At 39.4% G+C, this 18,778-nt stretch overlaps 1 protein-coding gene across 13 annotated transcripts in view; it reads right to left on the reverse strand.

Annotated features, from left to right (window-relative positions):
- Nucleotides 1-18,778, reverse strand: part of Sox6 (SRY-box transcription factor 6) — a 543,724-nt gene that overhangs the window by 101,233 nt on the left and 423,713 nt on the right. For 8 of the 13 annotated variants that reach the window (XM_036195545.1, XM_036195551.1, XM_036195535.1 and 5 more), the window contains 3 exons: nt 15,507-15,630; nt 5,395-5,474; nt 3,909-4,031 (listed from right to left, as the gene is read on the reverse strand). In XM_036195545.1, coding sequence (XP_036051438.1) covers nt 3,909-4,031; nt 5,395-5,474; nt 15,507-15,630 — 327 coding nt within the window. The remainder of the gene's footprint in view (nt 1-3,908; nt 4,032-5,394; nt 5,475-15,506; nt 15,631-18,778) is intronic. The other 5 variants (XM_036195585.1, XM_036195569.1, XM_036195578.1 and 2 more) reach the window with 3 other exon arrangements.

Consider the following 18,778-nt stretch of genomic DNA (forward strand, 5'->3'; position numbering starts at 1 on the left):
CAAGCATTGCTCCTCAAAGCACAACTCCGTTGATATCTTGGAGAGAAGCTTTGAGTCAACAACTCCCCTTCTTCCCCTTCTCTCCACTAGGTGGGAAGTTCTCTCCCTTCTTCCCCTCTTTCTTCCCCTCTCCCTCTCCTTCTCTCTCTGATAACTATATTAACTTTCAAGCCCATACAGCAAAGCTAACTTGTTCTCCCACCCCCACCCCCACCCCCAGCATGAGGCATGTTTACAATTTTCAAAAAGAAGACAGGGCCCCAGCAGCTAGAGAGCCCCTAAACACAACAGCCAACAGAGGAAGCTGGAGCTAAATTAGCAATGGAACCTTTCCCATACAAATGGACATTGCTTCTCTTTGCACATGAAGCATCGAATTTAACAGTGTTGTTTAAATTAAAAATGTGTTCCTTTTCATGTTAGCAAAACCCTCAATGTTCTCTCCCATCTTTCTAAACTTGGCAAGACTTTTCCTCTAAGCCATTAGGGTAACCAACAAATGTGAAAACCTAATTTTATTGATATTTTTTGAATTTGCACACTCAATTCCTTCATTTAGGCTACTACCCATGCTACCACTATACAAACCGGTTTGTTAAAATATGTTGCAACTAAAGCTTGGTGGGCCTTGAATGCTGGAAATCTTTCTCGATGGCTAATGAAGACAGAAACTCTGCCTGTTACAATGTTAAGTTTGTTTCCTCTGGTGATTCAGAGAAGTGAGCAATCTGTCAGCAGTGCGTTGAGGGAAATTACTTGTCTTGGAGGAATAACTGCTGACAGTCACTTTATCTCAGGGCTGACCCAAACATCTCCCCACTGACAAACAAATTACTGTCTAACTTTGCAAAGGTAGCTAGCTAGTTTTAATTTTGATTGCTCTTTTCAGAATCTCTTATATGCCCACTCCCACCATTTATTATATTTTTAAAAGGGTAGCAGATGCATGCAGCAGTGCATGTGGGAGGGCAGACTTGAATTCATGAGCAAGAAAAGGAAGACAAATGATAAGAAAAGGAACTGCGAGGCTTCAAGACTGTGCATGAGGAAGCTGGAGAGCGACTCGACATTAAGACTGGCAGCATTACCAGGGACTGACTGGGTGAGGGAACACATTACCCACACAGCACTGTAGGAATTAATTTTCTTCAATAAAATGATTTTTAAGGATCATATATTTCACAATCTAAACATATGTCACTGTTTCATAAACAAAATAAATGGATTAAAATAATACATTACCAATATGCTGACATGTGGAGATATTTTAATTAGAAATTCTTAAGCTGTGTGGTGTTTAACTGCTGGATTTGCCAAAGAGAAGCACGCATCATTTAATAAGAAGGCAAGAGGCAGGTGTATCACTTTGCATATGGTACCAGATTGTGTTTAATATAAGCAACAACAACGAGACAACATTGCTCCCAATTAAAAACAAAACAAAGCAAAATTATTGTAGGATCTATCATAATGATAGTTGCTACATGAAATGAATCAATACACTGAAAACACTTTTAAATAAAAAAAATCCAGAAGTCAGGTTCTGAGACAGTATTTTCTTCAGACAGAATCTGACATAGTATCTATTTAAAGGCCATATTTACATGACCACCTCATTATTCTAGTCCCCTTTCCTGAACGTTCTCTTTGACTTATTTAAGGACCAGTGCTAACACAGCTACAGAAAGCAAATGGCAAATGGTCCAGAAATGTATACGGTGAGAGCCTTGGAGTGAGTAGCAATATAATATATTGTTTACTGTGGAAAGTGCCCTCTGTTCTGGAAAGGTCAAAAGCATTGTAACCTCAGAGTTACAGTTTCCGATTGTTCCCAGGGTTAAATACATTATCAAAATTAATGATTCTAGCCCCTCAGCCTTCAGATATATGAGTATTCATCCCTCCATCTGCTCAACTGTTTAACTAAAAATAGCACCTTTGGCCTCCTCTTTCCTGATACTATGCCCCTGAGGCAGAGACAACCAGGCCTTAGATCAGAACAGCTTTCAGTGTCTTCCTTAATTTAAAGACAAACTGGAATATGCTAATGTCAGAAGGGTCATTCGATTTTTAACACCTTTTCTCCACTTGATGAAAACTTTCAGTCTTTAGGGTATAACTAATGCTGCTAAGGTTGCAGATTTATTGACATTAGAAATGACAACTTCTGAAGGAAGGAGGGAGAGAAAGTAAGTTCCAAGCAATGTATTGGATAAAGGCCAGTATGTTACAGAGTACTCCTCCTAGGAAGCTCTATTTGTAACGAAAGCCGGGCACTTTCACAGTTTATCCTTACCCTAGTTATTGACAGAACCATGACATTTTAGCTTGTCAAAGAGAGGAAGAAAGCCCCAGCTTACAGATTACAGGTAATTTAATAGCAGTAAAGCAAGTTATTATTAGGTTTTTGCTCTAAATATTCTAATATTGTTCTAATAGTCTAATATCATTGCCCAGCAGTTTAGATACAGGTCTCTACTGTGTTGTTTAAAGATGTCCCAATAAATATACCATGCTTAGGCCAGGAAATCTGGAAACCTGCCCTTCACACAAGTGTAACCAGAGAAATAACCTCAAAGGCTTGTAGACATGCAGGAAAATAATCTTTTTGATGGAAAGAAAAAAAAACACATATCCTTTTTCAGATACAGATCTAACAGAAAGGCTGCCCCCCATCTCCACACACCTCTTTAGTCCCTCTGGATCAGCTGATTTTCATACTGCCCAGGAACATGGTGCATTTCTATAGCCAATAAAAGGCCTCTAAAAGAAATCTCCTCTGGCTATGTAGAAGACAGCAGGTATTGTGTGGTCTGTGTCTAGTCATGTCCCCTGCCCCCATCACTGGGGAGTGACGGAGAGTACTGCAGGCCATCCTCAGTCCATTTCAGGGTGGCCTTTTATTCTTGTCCTCTTCCTCCTTAGATGTGATCACCCCATCATTTACCATCATTTTCCAAACAAGTAGATTGAAAAGTGGCAGAGGAGAGCATGTCAAAGGGTCAGAGGTTACTGATATATCCACATGGATAGGACCAAAGGGCTGAACATAGATACAGTGAGAGTTTTGAGAAGAGAGGAATGGGTAAAGTTTCCCATCTGGGTTAGAATATAAAGTTTGGTATTTGGTCTCACCCAGAAAATGAATCTTTTTATAAAATCAGTAGCTACCTGGCAATATCTGCCAGTCCCAGAGAGGGATGCTCAGGGTTGACACAGGACAGGGATACAGAGTGACACCACAGAGAGAAGGCCAAGTTCCTGTTGCAGAAGGACTTCATCTTCTAAAGGGACACATACAGAGGAGCATGAAGTCCCTATAAAATGGCGGAGTGTTTTTCTGGGTGGTTAAACACTTTAAGGACACCCAAGAAACTTGTGGGCCCAGCCAGGCCTAGGCACCCAAATTCAGCCAGTGAAAATTGAGTCAGGAAAGCAGTTAAACAGGGTTAGCAACTATGGGTGGTCACCCCGACGCCCAGAGTATTTAACAGTTGTGGCAGGCTCTCTGGACCCCTCTGCCCCTCAGCTGTAGAACTATACAGTCAGAATCACAGTTAATCAAGGTTCCAGGGGAGGATAAGGTCAAATGGGAATCATCTTTAGTTTATGTATTTGTTACACACAATACAAGATTCTACATGAGAATGGGTAAGAGAGTGTGGAAAGACAGCTTTGAAGCTACTCACAAGAACACAGCAGAATATAACCTAGTTCTATTCTTCAGGTAAGGTTTTGCTTTTTTCTCTGAAGGAAAAGGAAAAAAAGAAAAGCCTCCTTAGGACTGAGGAGAAAAAAAGATTGGCTTTAGCATTCAGGCTGTTTGCCACTTTTCAAAAGGCCTAAAATATGCTGGAACCATCCAGTCCCCCACCCAAAGAAGCACCGACCGACAGAAGCATTCATACCTCAATCTGTTTGTGGTTGTAAGAGTGGCCACCACCATGTTCAAAGGTGTCCAAATTCCTGCCAAAACGGTCACTTATGCCCTTTAGCCTTGGGTTAATTTGTGGGTGGGAGATATGACCCTTCTGTTTAATGGCATATTCAGAAAAAAAAAAAAAAAAGATAAAACATACTGTCAGAACTCATGAAACAACACGGAATTCAACGCAGGGTATAGACCACATCAAAGAACAGAATGCAGTCCTAGACCTGGCCTCTCTGTTTTACAGAAACTGGTCACAGGGCCAACCAGTGAGTAGAGCGCCCACAGCACAGCCACATATGTAGGCGAGAACTAGAACAGGGTCACCAACAGGAGGACTCCTTTATAGCTTCCCTGCTGCTGGGAGCCAGCCCAGTGTTGGGAGTATGTAAGGCAAATGTCTTTGAAGAGAAGTAGCTGGCCATCCTGCTGCCAAGATGTCCCTGTGCCAGGTATGTCTAGTGGGGACAATTTTATGCTGCCCAAGTGAGGCCTGTGATAGAAACTTCTCCAGTGTTGCAAAAATTCTCCTTCCTGATCCAACTGAAAATGTTTAGTGTTGTGAGTTTTTGTTTGTTTGTCATTGTTAAACAGTGGCACACTTTTATGGTTAAGTCTCACAGGCAATTGCAACACAAAAATACTATCTGTTCAGAAGCTCTTCCTAGATTCAGAAGGAAAGCTCAAATAAAATCAAACAAAACTGTCTTGAAGGAACTTTGAAGTGTATGGAAATTTAACTTATCATGTATTTCTAAGTAATCTAATACTAAAACTTTGACTCTTTATTTATGGCTTTGCTGGGGGTGTTAGACATGTGTAAAGGCCACCCAGGCCTCTTCTAAATACCTCATTTTGCTATGAGGAATGCAAGATGCAAATACTTTTTCAGTCAGCTTCCAAGCACGATTAGCTTGATAAACAAGGAACACTGACCCAGAACTGAGTTGGGTACCATGCCTAGACCTTTAACCCTGGTGAGAACAAGGTCACACTACACACTTGGGAAGTGTTACTATACTTTGCTAAATAATAAAAGTAACTAGAAATAATGGCTCCTTGTTCCATGAGCTACAAGGAGAAAAAGGCCCAGCGTTGTCTCTGGTCTAAAGCTGATGGTAGATAAGCTAATCTATATATTTGTGTCTAATGGAAACGCAGATGAAACGTTGATAAGGAAAAGGGTAACACATTCAACAACTAGCTTCAAACATTGTAAAACTGTTAACTTTCCAAAAGAGAGCACACAGTACCCAATTGTGACGTGAGATTTCCTTTTTAAAAAGCTGTAACTGGCATTTTTCTCTTCCATTTCCAGGATGCTAAGTACAGAAGGTGTTAATTCTCTGGACTATGATTAAAAAATGATTTACCATTCAGGCCATTATTTAGAATACAGCTGGCTTGCAGGTTTCCACTAAAGCACTGGCCCTTCTCCCACATTCTTCTTACCTCCTGGCACTTACCTGAAGCTGTAAAGGGCTGAGTCCAGAAGCAGCAGCAGCTGCCATTGTTGATGGAATGAACTGTACGGGGTAGTTATCACCTGTCGGGAAGAACAATGCGTACAGGTTTAGACAATGCACAGGGAATCGCAGCAGACAAGTATAAACATGGTCCTTGGCTCGCCCCAGCTTTACAACATTGCCCTAAGCCCAAACATCTGCAGAAACAAAAGGCTTAGCCGGGCACAGGCTTGCGCTGTCGCCTTGGAACTTTTTGTTAACAGATAGCTGGTAGGCAAACTGGCAAAACATGAATGTGATGTTGAAAAAAATTAAATGTGCAATTCAAGCATGTTCACTCCACTACAAATCTTGTAATACATCATTTTTTTTTTAAGAGTCAGAAAAGAAATCTTAAAGCCAGGCAGATGCTCGGCACACTGTAAAAAGTTTTGCTCTTAGAGAAACTAAGTTTGTGCTTGGTAGGTAAAGTGTAGTCTTAGAATCCCAAACAAGACTATTGACTGATGGCTGGCCATAATACTAAGTTTTATCTCATGAAAAGTTAATGACATGATTAAAAAAAAAAAAAAACCAAACCTCTCCTTTAATATGGCTAATCTTCCCTACTAACACCCTGAAATGCTGGCACGTTACTGACTGGAAATCTGTGTCTTTTGATATTACCTCTAGTACTAGAGGAGTGGAGCCTAGTGCAGAATCACACACACAAGGCACTGATTGAACCATTTTTGATGATGATAAATAAATAACTACACATTTTGCATGGGCTATCTGCACTGAAAACCTGGGCGTGAGTGCTCTCTCTGCTACTGTAAGGTGTTTGAAGATCTAGCCAACAGCCACCCAGGAGATGGAACACCTTCTGTGACCTGAGACAAAGGCCATGGCCAGAGACCCAAAGAGCCAAGAGAAGGGATGAGGACATTGTAGAGTGGCAGCAAGTGAACTAAAAATTAATATCTGTGGATGAATCACACAATATCAATGATTTAATGTAGTAGTACTCTGGATCTAACTACTTATTTAAAGTCAGTGTTATGTACTATCTCGAGGCTATATTTTAATAGGCTGTTCCCCCTCACATTTTTGACATTTATAATATCATGCTGTTTTGCATGAACTTTTCCACACTGAACACAGAATGTAATGATGAAGAGACGTTGCAGGAAGAATTCCAGGCACTGAGATTGTCAACTAGAAAGCAAGAGCATCGCTTGTTTTTCTGTCTGCATGGGTGCTAACACCTGCAGCTTGCCTGGTACCTTGCTTCCTTGGAGCTCATCCTGCTTGCCATGTGAAGTGCTACTCAGCCGGCCCAATGTGAATGTTAAGTCGCTTTCACTTTTAACAAATTGTTAGCTTCTGATCTGCAGAGTCTCTTTGCGTCATATCCATAATACCTCATCAGACCATTGAGCACAGTGTGTGCCTGTACACAGTTCAGTAACAATTGGCTTCTGATTGCAAACGGGGTGCTGCTGCAGTGCATCGCTCACGCCATATTGTGCCGGTCTCCTATGGAGTAATGTTCAAAATATCTGACCTTGTTCTTCCCCTTCCATGAGGTTGATTTGAGTCTGCCCTACGCTATGAGCTTTTTAAAAAGATAACGAGGCAAAATTATTTTCATAGTAAATGACTATCACTTTATGCTTAAATAAGTCTACTGATCTTCTGATATTTAAACTAAATTATCTGAAGAAAGACTATCTTGATCTAAGGCAAATGGTATTTTTTTTCTCTTTTGGTGGATATCTTATCAGCTTTAAAAAAACCCACAAATGATACTGAATTAATGATGTTTCAAAAATAGAGGGAAAAAAATAACCATTCCACTCATCAACACAGACCTCCTCCCCAAACATTTTAAAGCTGTTCTTTCTTTAAATGTCATGCATTATTCATGCAACTCTGCACCACAACCCCCTCCCTGGAAGTTTAATACCAGTGCCTTTATTTGTACTAAAACATTTTTCATGTCAAACATATTTTAAAAAATCAAACTCTGAAAGAATTCCCCAGGGCACTCCTTCCCCATAGCTGTCATGCCACTGTGCCGTGAAATAGTCGGCTTTTTACATGGTTTCTGGCTTGCCAGTTAATTTATGACTATCTCTACCACACCCTGTAGTACTCTCCAGCTCACCTGCTGGCTACAAACAGCTTTCTTTCCACTGTTGACAAGCATATTTTCAAAATATTTTTAACCTTTCTGCGGGTTTGAATCTGCATATCTGAATAGATCTTCAGAAAGCTATTTCTCCAGAACCCATCATTGTATCAGTACTAAAAGTCAAAATGAATACATTAGAGCAATGGAGTATATCACCAAGGATGGTTATAAGAGGGAGGGGAGTGGAAAGGCAGGAGAAGGGGATGAGAGTTAACCATAGGGAAAAATGTAAGAGGGAGAGAGATTTCAAGGCAACATGAGTTTAGCTTGTGATAACAAAGTTACACACTTCCTTCTACCCACTTTAATTTTCTAATTTGTAACAGTTGATCAAGAAAAGTTTGCAGAAGCTGACTTGGCAGGGGGTCAGCCAACATGTCCCAGCAGGTTTTTTGTTTTGTTTTGTTTTGTTTATGTTTGTTTGTTTTCCGATTTTGTTTCTGGATGTGAAATGTTTGCATGAGGATCATTCTTTTTAAATTTGTACAAAGGAAGAGGCAGCCTGTTGTAACAGGTTTGCTTTAGACATGACTGTAATCTGGCCCTTCTCAGACTGTAAGTCTGAGAACAGTCCCCAAACATCAATCTGAGAAGCAATGGCCATTCTCTAAGTCTATCTTCTAACCATCTAGCTATTATTGTAAAGCAAGCACAAAACAGAATTGAGACCCACATAAATGTGGCTAACACTGAATTTATTCATTAAAGCAGGCAACATTCCTTTGGCATCCCCTCCACACCAAGAGTCCCAAATGAGAGAGAAAGAGTAAATTCTTAACTTTCCAGAGACACTGAGATAAACCCAAACCTTATAGCATTTAATTAATCACTAGAGGCGGAGAACTTATCCCAAGAACCTGGAACACACTAGACACCCCTCAGAATATTTTGAGTGGATGCATTTCATATATAAATCCTACTTTCTAAAAGGAGTCATTTAAAAAAATCAGAAAAACACACTCAAAATCTCATGGTAAAATTCTGACCAACTATTTTCATTTTTTTAGAGAGGCAAGGGATTGGGAGAGTTGTAGATCCTAAGATTTTTTTTTAATTATAGCTATTAATTCACTGTAAAAGTCATTTTGAGACTTGGGAAGAGTAGAAGGTAGAAAGAAAAATCAGAAATAGTGAGGACTCAGATTCTTCAGTAATGGAATAAAGTCTCTTACTTCATTTTCCACCCTCCAACATAAAAGACCAATATGTTACACATCCCTAACTTGACAAATTATTACGTTGGCACTATAGGAAGTTGACAAATCCATGGGCCATACTTTCATGAGGTATCATTAGAGTAATGTCACTATATAAAAGTTTCTAATACAGACTTGAAGGTGTCACTTTTGTCCATCATTTCTTGGTCCTCTGAGAAGATAAAGTAGGTTCAGACTTACCCTTGTGTGATGCTGCACTGTAGCAAAGGTTTGCAGGTAACGTGATATATTTAAAACTCTAACACACTATTTTCAATTTGTTCAGGGCATACAAAAAATAGAAAGCATTATGATATACATTGCTGAAACCAGCAAACATTCTCATTTCTCCTTCTAAATTTGTCTTCTATTCATCAAATACTATTCAGGTGAAAAGATTTTAGCTTGGTTTTATTTATTTATTTATTTATTTATTTATTTATTTATTTATTTAACTATCACATATATTGCTCTACATGCCTCTTAAAAAGCTAAAAATCATGGGCCATATTTATCCCTTCACTTATTTTGTGGATGCATCTTAGATTCTTGGCCAATCATCTGAAAATCATGGCATTTGCATGATGGCAATTAAGTAAGTGAATATGAATGAACAGATACAAACCGTTCCCATAAGAAATCAACTCAAATGACATAACTACAGCTCATTTGTGACAGAATCTCCACACATGAGAAGACACAGGAAATAAACCTTGATGTTCATAGCACAGGTTGGGTTACACCAATGAGGGTATCTTCTTGTTGGACCTCAGCACTCACACTGAAAATAGAGGCGCTGGTGGGAGCATTGCAAAAATGCTTCCATTCTAGACATGTGGATTGAATTAATCCCTGTTCCAATGTTGGTGATACACCTCTACTTTGAAATATTCTGAAAGAGCAATAGCTGGCTTTGTAAGATATTGCTTGGATAAGCTCAAACAAAATTATTTTTTAAACAAAAAGTTTAAGAATTCTTTAAGATTATACTCATTTAGACTATGTTCCCAAGAGTATGAAATACCCATTTGGAGAACTTTAGCCTGAATGCTAAAACCATTGTTTTTGAAATGTAAAGCCCCAGAAAACGTAATTAACACTTAAAATTTTTAGTTTATTCTTTTCATTTAATAAATAGAATACCACTTATCCCACTTATATCTTAGGGTTGTTATAAAAATTAATGAGATTACTCACACACGGGGTTATCTTGGCAAACAACTGGTATGCGATAAAAGAAAAATCAGCTAACAACTGTATGCATTGTATGCCAACCAATTAAACAACTCAGAAGAAACAGAAAACACAAAAATTACCTAACTACTCAAGCTCAAATAGGACATCTCAACAGACCTATAACAAACAGAGACTGAATTAGAGATCAAAACCCCCAACAAAGAAACAACTGGACTTGAAGGGTTCCCCAGCGCTCTTTCAAATGCTGAAGAAACATTTATACCAGCTTTATGAGCTCTTCCAAAAAACAGAACAATTCTTTCTATTCTATGAGGCCTCAAATACCTTGATGACAGGTAAGTATGTCACAGGAAAAGAAAATTTAAAACCAATATTCTTCATGAGTGTAAATGAAGTATCTTTAATAAAATACAAGCAAATACAATCCAACAGAATATTGGAAGCATTATTTGCCATAACAAGCAGGATTTATCCAGAAATTATAAGGTGGTTCCATCTAAGCTAATCAATTAAATACATTACATAATAGAACAAAGGTGCATGGGGGAGTCTGGCATAATCATCTCAAAATTATACAAAAAGCATATTCAATCATTCCATGATAAGAACTCTCAGAACTATGAGTAAAAGAAAAACTCAGACTGACCAAGAGGTAAAGATTTCCAGTTAACACTGTACTCAATAGCAAAACTAAAAGCTTCACCTCTAACATCAGGAAAAGACAACAATACCCATTTCACTGGTGTCATTCATTGCTGTATTGGAAGCTCCATCCAGTACTACTACACAAGCAAAAGATGGGAAAACATCCAAATTGGTAAGAAAAGTGAAAAAAATAATCTATTTTGGAATACATACCCATTATATATATATAATGTGTGTATGTATATATATATATATATATATATATATATATATATATATATAGTGTATGTGTATGTATATATATATATATAGTGTGTGTATGTATATATATATATAACATATACATATATACACAAAAGCTCAATTTAATTATTTGTGCCAAGAATAAATATAAATAACCCAAAGGGAAATTAAGAAAGAAATTCCATTTATAATCCTGCCTAAAAGAATTTAACACCTGGGAATAAGTCTAACCAAAGAGATGGAAAAAGTTACACCCTGAAAACTATAAAACACTGTTGAAATAAATAATGAAGCCATGAAATTGCCTAAGTGTCCACCAACTGAAAAAATGGAGGAAAATATGGACACACACATGGAACACTATTTAACCACAAAAGGATAAAAGTGTGTCTGTCATCTGTGTCAACATGCATGAAACTGGCTATCATTGTGTTAAGTGAAACAAGCCACAGCACAGAAGGACAAGTATTGCATGCTCCTGTTCGTATGCAGAAATATAAAGTCAGTAGTGCTCATAGAAATTGAAGGTAGAATAACAATTGCCAGAGGTTCGGAGAAACTTGAAGGGGAGAAGGCATGAGATAGTTTGATGAATAGGTACTAAGATACAGTTAGGAGAAACAAGACCTGGCATTCCCCACTGCCCAGCATGATGACTACAGGTCATGATAATGAGGTAGTATGTATTTCAGGAATGAAGAAAGATTTTTTAAGTGTTTCAGCATTAAAATATTACAAATTTTTGAGAAGCTTGGTAGGCTTACCTTGATTGAACATTATATCATCTACCTATGTATCAAAACATACACCATAAATATGAACAATCTTCATTTATCAGTGGATATTTTTAATTCAATAAAAGAAATAAAGACAGATACACACAGAAAAAAGTATCTGTATTGACAAGAAGACAACATTATTATGATGTCAATACTGTTCAAAGAAATCTACATATTCAAGAAAACCCCTATCAACAACCCTTTATACGAAATGGAGAAGAGCTGTTCTTAAGCTCATTTGTAATTGCAAGGGTCCCTCAAAACCACAACAATCTTTAAAAAGATGAATAAAGGTAGAAGACTAACACCACCTCAACACTGTATACAAAGCTACAGTCACTTACACAGTGTTGTACTGACATAGAGACAGGCTGGCCAGCACAGCAGAATGAACAGCCAGAAATAAACCCTCACACATACATTCGATTTATTTTTGAGAAGTTGTCACAACCATTAGAAGGAAGTGGGTGGTCTTTTCCACAAATACTGTGAGAAAAACTGGATGCTCACTTGCAAAACACATGGATAGTCAATTTGTATATTTTGTGTATGACTTTCTCTTTCACAGCAGTCATATATTAAGTTTTAGCTACTAGCATAGAATAAGGAGTGTGTGGAGGGTCCAGGTGCAAGCACACATCCTGTTCTTAGAATCTCTGAGGAAAAGTCAAGGGTGTTGGTCAGACATAATAGTTTTAAAATCCCAACTACATATGGCAGTGGTCAGCTGCCTCATCCTTGGAATACAAAGCAGGCTAGACATGTTTTTATTTTTCAGGCACGTCAACAATGCTCTGATGTACACACACCAACAACTGTGAAGGGGTTTTCTCTTTTGATTTCAAGCATCCATACTCTAGTGTGTTTCCTGTCTCCCTGACTGTTGCATTTAGGTCTCACAGTGGGAGCAAGGAGAGCAACTAATGTCTAGGGATTATGTTCTGGGCCCTTGTGGATCCCTATCTAGAAAGATGTCCTAATTATAGGACCAAATAAGAATAAAAATTGAGGGATTAGAACTTAGTAAAGTTACTTCTAGAAAAGTCAGTCTTGAGATGCCCCCTGAAGATGCCTTCTGTATAGGCATCTGGCAGCATCCTGGCAACAAGCCTCCTCAGCTACTTGGAGGTGGAAGATCTCATTTGGTGTGCGCCACAGCTGGCACCCTACAATTTCTAGAGACACAAGTCACACAAGTCAGATCACCTGGAGGAGAGTGAAGACTCAGAGCCCTAAATGTGTCTGTGATGCTATTCTAACATAGGATCCAAAGCAGCCAACTTCAACAAGCAGTGAGTGACACCCCACAATGGTTCTTACTTCCAGCAACCAGGATAGCTGTTCAATCAGCTGAATCAGTTTAGTTAGCTCACAAACACCAGGAAAATATGGCTGTTCTGGGAGAGGTGGAGGAAGCCAAAGGAAAGGAATTCATGTTCCTTTATAAGGACCAAGGAGACACTTGCTCCTCCTCCTCTCAGTCCGGGAGCCCAGATGCGGGTGTGTGCCACCGTCTTCAGGCTTGTGCACCTCTCCTAGTCTAGCGCTGTTCATGGACATTTCAAAACAACTGATCATAACTGAGTTTGGGGCTAAGTGTTTGCCTGTCCGGTCTCCAGTTCACTAGTGCTTTCCTCATTTCCTGGGATGGCCAAAGACTGCATGGTTCAGTTTCACCAACCTGTAAATTCTCTACTCATAGCCTAGGTGTGTTTAATCCACTTCAAACATATATATTTTATTTATATTAAAGTTTAGATTAATCAAAGGACTTAAAATTCAGGTTAAATTATTTGATATAAGATTGGAGTTAATCAAAAATAACTTGAGATAGCAGCTTGCCTGTGATTGAGACTCTTCCTACAAACCTGACCCATTGTGCTGCTCTCAACAGGGTTGGCCAGCCTAACCAAACACAGCTTTGAGTTCAAGGACACATCTCTGAGTTCACTGAAAGTCACTAAGTCCTATACAAAATTGTCCCTGTTCGTATCTTCTCACTTACATGGTACAGCCTCATCAATGCCTGTGGGAAAGAAACAACCTTAATTCACTGAACACATAGTCATATCTGCCCCCTGAGAAATGATACCATTGCTGTAACAAAATTAGGCAACATACAGTAAGATATCTACAGTAGCAGAGAATAAGGCCCCTGTGTGGTTGTGAGCTGTGGAGAATATCGGTGGTAAGAATATTAAACCAACAGACAGTATCTGTGCATAATTTACTGAAAGGGTCCTCAAGACTGGCTTAGGGATGCCAGTTCTGAATCAAGATGAAACAATAAACCTAGTTTACATCAGTGGTCAAAATGAAGTTGGCATAAAGAACTAACTCAGAGCGCACTGATGGACATATGCTCCCTTGTACTGAATGCAGAGGCCAATGCTAATAGGGAGGGGTAACTTGCTGTGAGAATTCTGTTGTAGGAAATTGAATGTTTAACAGTTTGAATGATGTAATTTCTTCCACTAAGGTTTCTAGAAACCTCATGGGAATACAGGCCCAGGAGCCATAATCTAAGATGTGGAAAACAGCAGTACCTCAGATTTTAGAATATTTGCATAGATTTACTGATGAAGAAAAAAAAATAATACAAAATGTTTTAAAAGCCAAAACTTTTCAACATCATTGTACACCTACCATTTCCTATCTCAGAGTACTTTCTCTCTTTTTTGAACCTGAGATGCCCACCCTTGACTTATTTATGTTTGAAGATTTTTTTTAATCAGCCTTTAGATGGACCAGTCCCTCAGCACCAGGATCCTCCTCACAGATTCCTTCCCCACAGGAAAGGGAGTTTTCTACCAAACACAAGTGAGGCATCCATGGTCAGAGCTTCCAGGCTGTCTCATCAGCTCCTTTAGGATCTCAGGGAAGTGGTTTATATCTGTGGCTTAAGCATATTAAAATGCCTTTGTTCATATTTGAAGCAACATATGCAAGAAACTGCTGCCCTCAGACTGGCTGCACCCTGACTAGGTGGTTTGTATAATCAGGTTAATATGTTATAAAGAACTTGACACAGAAATTATTAATGAGCAGAACAAGGTCACTACTTCTGAGCTGGGGTCACTTACAAAGAACGCACAAATGAAATTGAGGCTGGCTTCTGTGTACTTGGCTGTTTTCTTGCATTGGATTCCTTTGGCAGCCTATCTTGAAACATTTAAAGCCATGTTTACAAGGAGGCTCTGAAAGAGCTTCAAACCATTATGCCCCTAATTGAATTCCCCAGGAGTCCAGTAAACTCAGAGGAAAAAAGAAAAATCATAACATTTGCTAAATCATCTCAAAGCATATTTCACTACAAGGTTATGTGACCTGCTTTTTTTTGAGGTTCTAGGATGAATGAAGAATATTACTGAATGCTTCATTATTTAGACCAAAATCAAAAAGAACTTTACCCATTAGTGGTGAGCTAATTAAATCAGCAGTTTTAACTTATTTTTCCCTAAGAGAAATCTTACCAAAAAAAAAAAAAAAACCAACAACACCAAAACAAAACACCAGCATTTTCCACAGTGTGTGACCGGTTTCCTGGTGTGTGAAGCTCAGTAGAGAAAGAAAAGATCTGTGGACAACCAAAGACACAGCTAACAGTAAAGGTGTGTGCGAGAGAAGCAGCAAGAACAGAACAGGACTTCATCTGTGAGTTCAGAACAAAGTCAAACAGGAGATGAGAAAGCAAAAGTTCTAGAGACCAACTAGTTATTACAATGCCCACCTCACCAGCTCTGCTTTTACTTTAAAATAGGTTTTTTTGGTGTTTTTAACTATAGCTCCCTTGTCTGCTCCTATGTTTGTTGTGACTACTGAGTAAAAACATATGGGCCTGAGCATTTCCCAAACTGTGCGTGGCTCTCCACTTACCTGGCTTGTATGTTATTCCAGGGGGGAAGAGGAATCCCTGTTGGGCGGCAGCAGCTGCTGCCAGGGTCCGCTGGTCATGTGGAAAAATTGGGATCATGAGCGGAGGCATGTGCCCCTGAACCTGCTAAACAGAAGAGAGCCTGTGATCAGAGAGGGAGCAGATGACGCCAAGACCGTTTGTCTCCCACTGCTGGAGGTGCTTTGGTACCCACACAGCTACCCACCTCTAACCTCTTTCCAGATCTGAAGCTGAGAAAATTCAGGCAAATTTCACCTAACCCCTCTCCTGGAATGCCATTAGGACCTCAGTGCCATCACTTCACCACAGACCAACCATATCCCTGCATTCGCTACAAAGTGGTTAATGGCCTTCTCTCCTGACTTGTTTTTCTTACCTTCTTTCTTGAAAGAAAGAACAGGAAAACTAAATGTTCTTTTCTCTCACCCTGTGGGTGAGCAGTTTTGCCCTCTCCGCTGCATTGCATTCTAAGCATCATTGTAAAAAAGTATTCGGTGTCCTTGTCCAGAAAGTAATGTCTAATTGTTATATATTCCAGAAGCTGTGTCTCCCTCGTTGAGGAGCTTCTTCCAAAGCCTCACTGCATTATATTAAACACACAGAGCTTCAGATTTAAGGCTACTATATCTTGGCGCCCAATTAAACTAATATCCTTTGCCATACACACCTCGATGTAACATATAAATTGCTTGTCAGCTTTATGCACTGCCATGTAGCTCAGTAATTATGGAGTTGTATCCACTGAGCAACTCATAATAAATCCTACTATATCAGATTTCATTTGACCTCAATAAACGTATCAAAGACCACAAAAATGCAAAAGAGAAAAATATTCACTTTACATCAGTATTTGTACTCCATATAAAGGGAATCAGAGCTATGACAGAATCATGCTCCTGAAAATCACATTTTAATTTCCTAGCTCCTTTCTTTACTGGCATGCTGCCCTGGTTCCAGCAAAGCAGAGCAGAAAGGCTTTGTCCTGGCTTTGGGGACCTGATTCCATAGGCTGAGCTATGGGACTTTACTCATTTAAAGACCAGAACAGAAATGTGTCAAAAGGCATGCTCTTTTGGTTCAGACAGATCTATGGCTTTTTACTAGCATGAAAGAGCTATGTGATATACTATTTAAGATATAAATGTTTGCCAGCAATTCTACAAACCCAAATGCTTCTTCTGTCTAAATTTCTAAATCTCTTCTTTAGGCAAAATGACCACATATGAGCTGACGCCACTATCTAAAGGGTACCAGCTTGCCTTCTCTTGGCCCTGGCCCTTCACAGCCAGAGACATTGTGCAAATGCTTCTGTATGGGTCTGAGAGGTTTCATTTGCCAACAGTCTTTCTCTGGGGAATGCCCTAAGATGTGGGTTAATAAAGGGCAAGCAAAAAATAAACACTTTACAGTATTTTTTCTGAATTCATTTCTCAGGAAAATCAACGTAAATAAAAAGGTCTTTGTGCAATTACTACCTTGCCAGTGGGGCGTGAAAGAAACTAGCTTTGAGCAGCTATTTCTTCTCTTTTAGCTGAGGTAAGCCCAAGCTTTGTACATGGGGGAACAAACTTTGCCTGCTTAAATTGGTGCTGAACCTCTATTGCCCATGTGTCACCTTTAACCTGGGAGAAAGGCACCAGATTTGCTGTTCAGCCCGTTTTCTGTGACCCTGTACACATGTGCAATGTCCACGATGAAAGTGACGTGTGCCATGCCAGAAAACGAAGCACAATGTCATTATGAGTGATCACTGCTCATCAAAGAACATCCTTTTATGGTCCTCCAGAGGTGTGGCATTCACATGTGCCTAGAGTACCATACAAGATGCTTTACCCTGAAGAGAAGGCAACATGTTGTTTCTTTTTTCTTTCTTTTTTTCACCTAGCAATGAAATAAATTGCTACTGTGTATTAAGGATTTGAGAAGCAGCTGAAAAAAAAATCATCCCACTCAGCTTAAGAAAGAGAGAGAGAATAATATGTTACGTGTCATGTACAGAAGATGATGCTGAGACTGAGCAGTTACAGAGACAGAACTAGTCTCAAGATGGCTTTTAGGGAAGCATTGTACAAACATAAATTTTCTGATAAATTTTTCCAAAAATAGCTCTGAGATGGGGCAGCACCTGCCCTTTCCCTAGAGGTGCTGTATATTTCTACATAAATGTGTGTGCGTGTGCACGCGCATGTGTGTGTGTGTGTGTGTGTGTGTGTGTCTGTATGAAAATACATATACAAAACATATGAAGCCATTCCAACTTTATAATTCTATGATTACTAAAAAACTGGCAGTGGAGTGCCTCAAATGGGACATCTACATCACATCAGCTTCCAAAGGCTCAGAAACCATCCCAGAAGAGGGAGCAGGAAGGTTCTAAGAGGTAGGGGTCAGGGAGGATGGGAGAAATATAGTGTGTTCAGATGTGACAGGATTGCTGCCCTCATGAGTTCACAGCAGCTATAGCTGCCTGCACAAGATGACATCAGTCAACATTCTAGCATAGAAGGGGAAGCTCATGAGCCTCTACCTCTAACTGAGGAGCTACAGACAGTTGATCGCTTCTGGGCACAGAGAATCAGTTTTCTTTAAGGATGTGGCCCCTGTAGATTGACCATGCTCCAAGTGATGGTCTCACACTCAGGAAAGTGTGGGCATCACAAATTGTACTAGAGGAGTTATTTTTAAAGTGATGGGGTGAGGAGAGGCTGCAGAGATGGCTCAGCAGTTAAGGGCACTTGCTGCTCTTGTGGAAGACAAAGTTTGGTTCCTAGCACCCACATGGAGTCTTGCAACCATCTATTACCACATATCCAGGGTACTAGATACCTTCTTCTAGTCTCAGTGGACACAAGGCATGCATGTGGTACATATACGTATGTTCAGGCAAAATATTCACATGCAGTAGGTATAGAGAGGTAGGGATAGATCTGAGAGGAACTGAGGGAAGAGTGAAAGAGCAAGGTGAATGTGACCAAAATCCATTGTGCTACAATAGTTAACAAAAATACTTTTAAAAGAAGACAGTGTGACACATGTCCTTCATTTATTCAACATGTATTTATTGAGAACTTACAATGTCTTTGTTAGTGAACAAGCCAAAATCTGTACCCTACATTTTCTGAGCTGTGTGGTCTTGAAAGACTTAACTCTCCTGACCCTATTTGTCAAATTTGTGAATGCTGACTAGGTACTTTACACAGTCATTGTAAGGATATGACAGACAATCAAAGCCAAGACTGAGCACATTCTCTAA

Source organism: Onychomys torridus, chromosome 1 (genome assembly GCF_903995425.1).
Source record: "Onychomys torridus chromosome 1, mOncTor1.1, whole genome shotgun sequence".
In the NCBI taxonomy this organism is placed as follows: domain Eukaryota; kingdom Metazoa; phylum Chordata; class Mammalia; order Rodentia; family Cricetidae; genus Onychomys; species Onychomys torridus.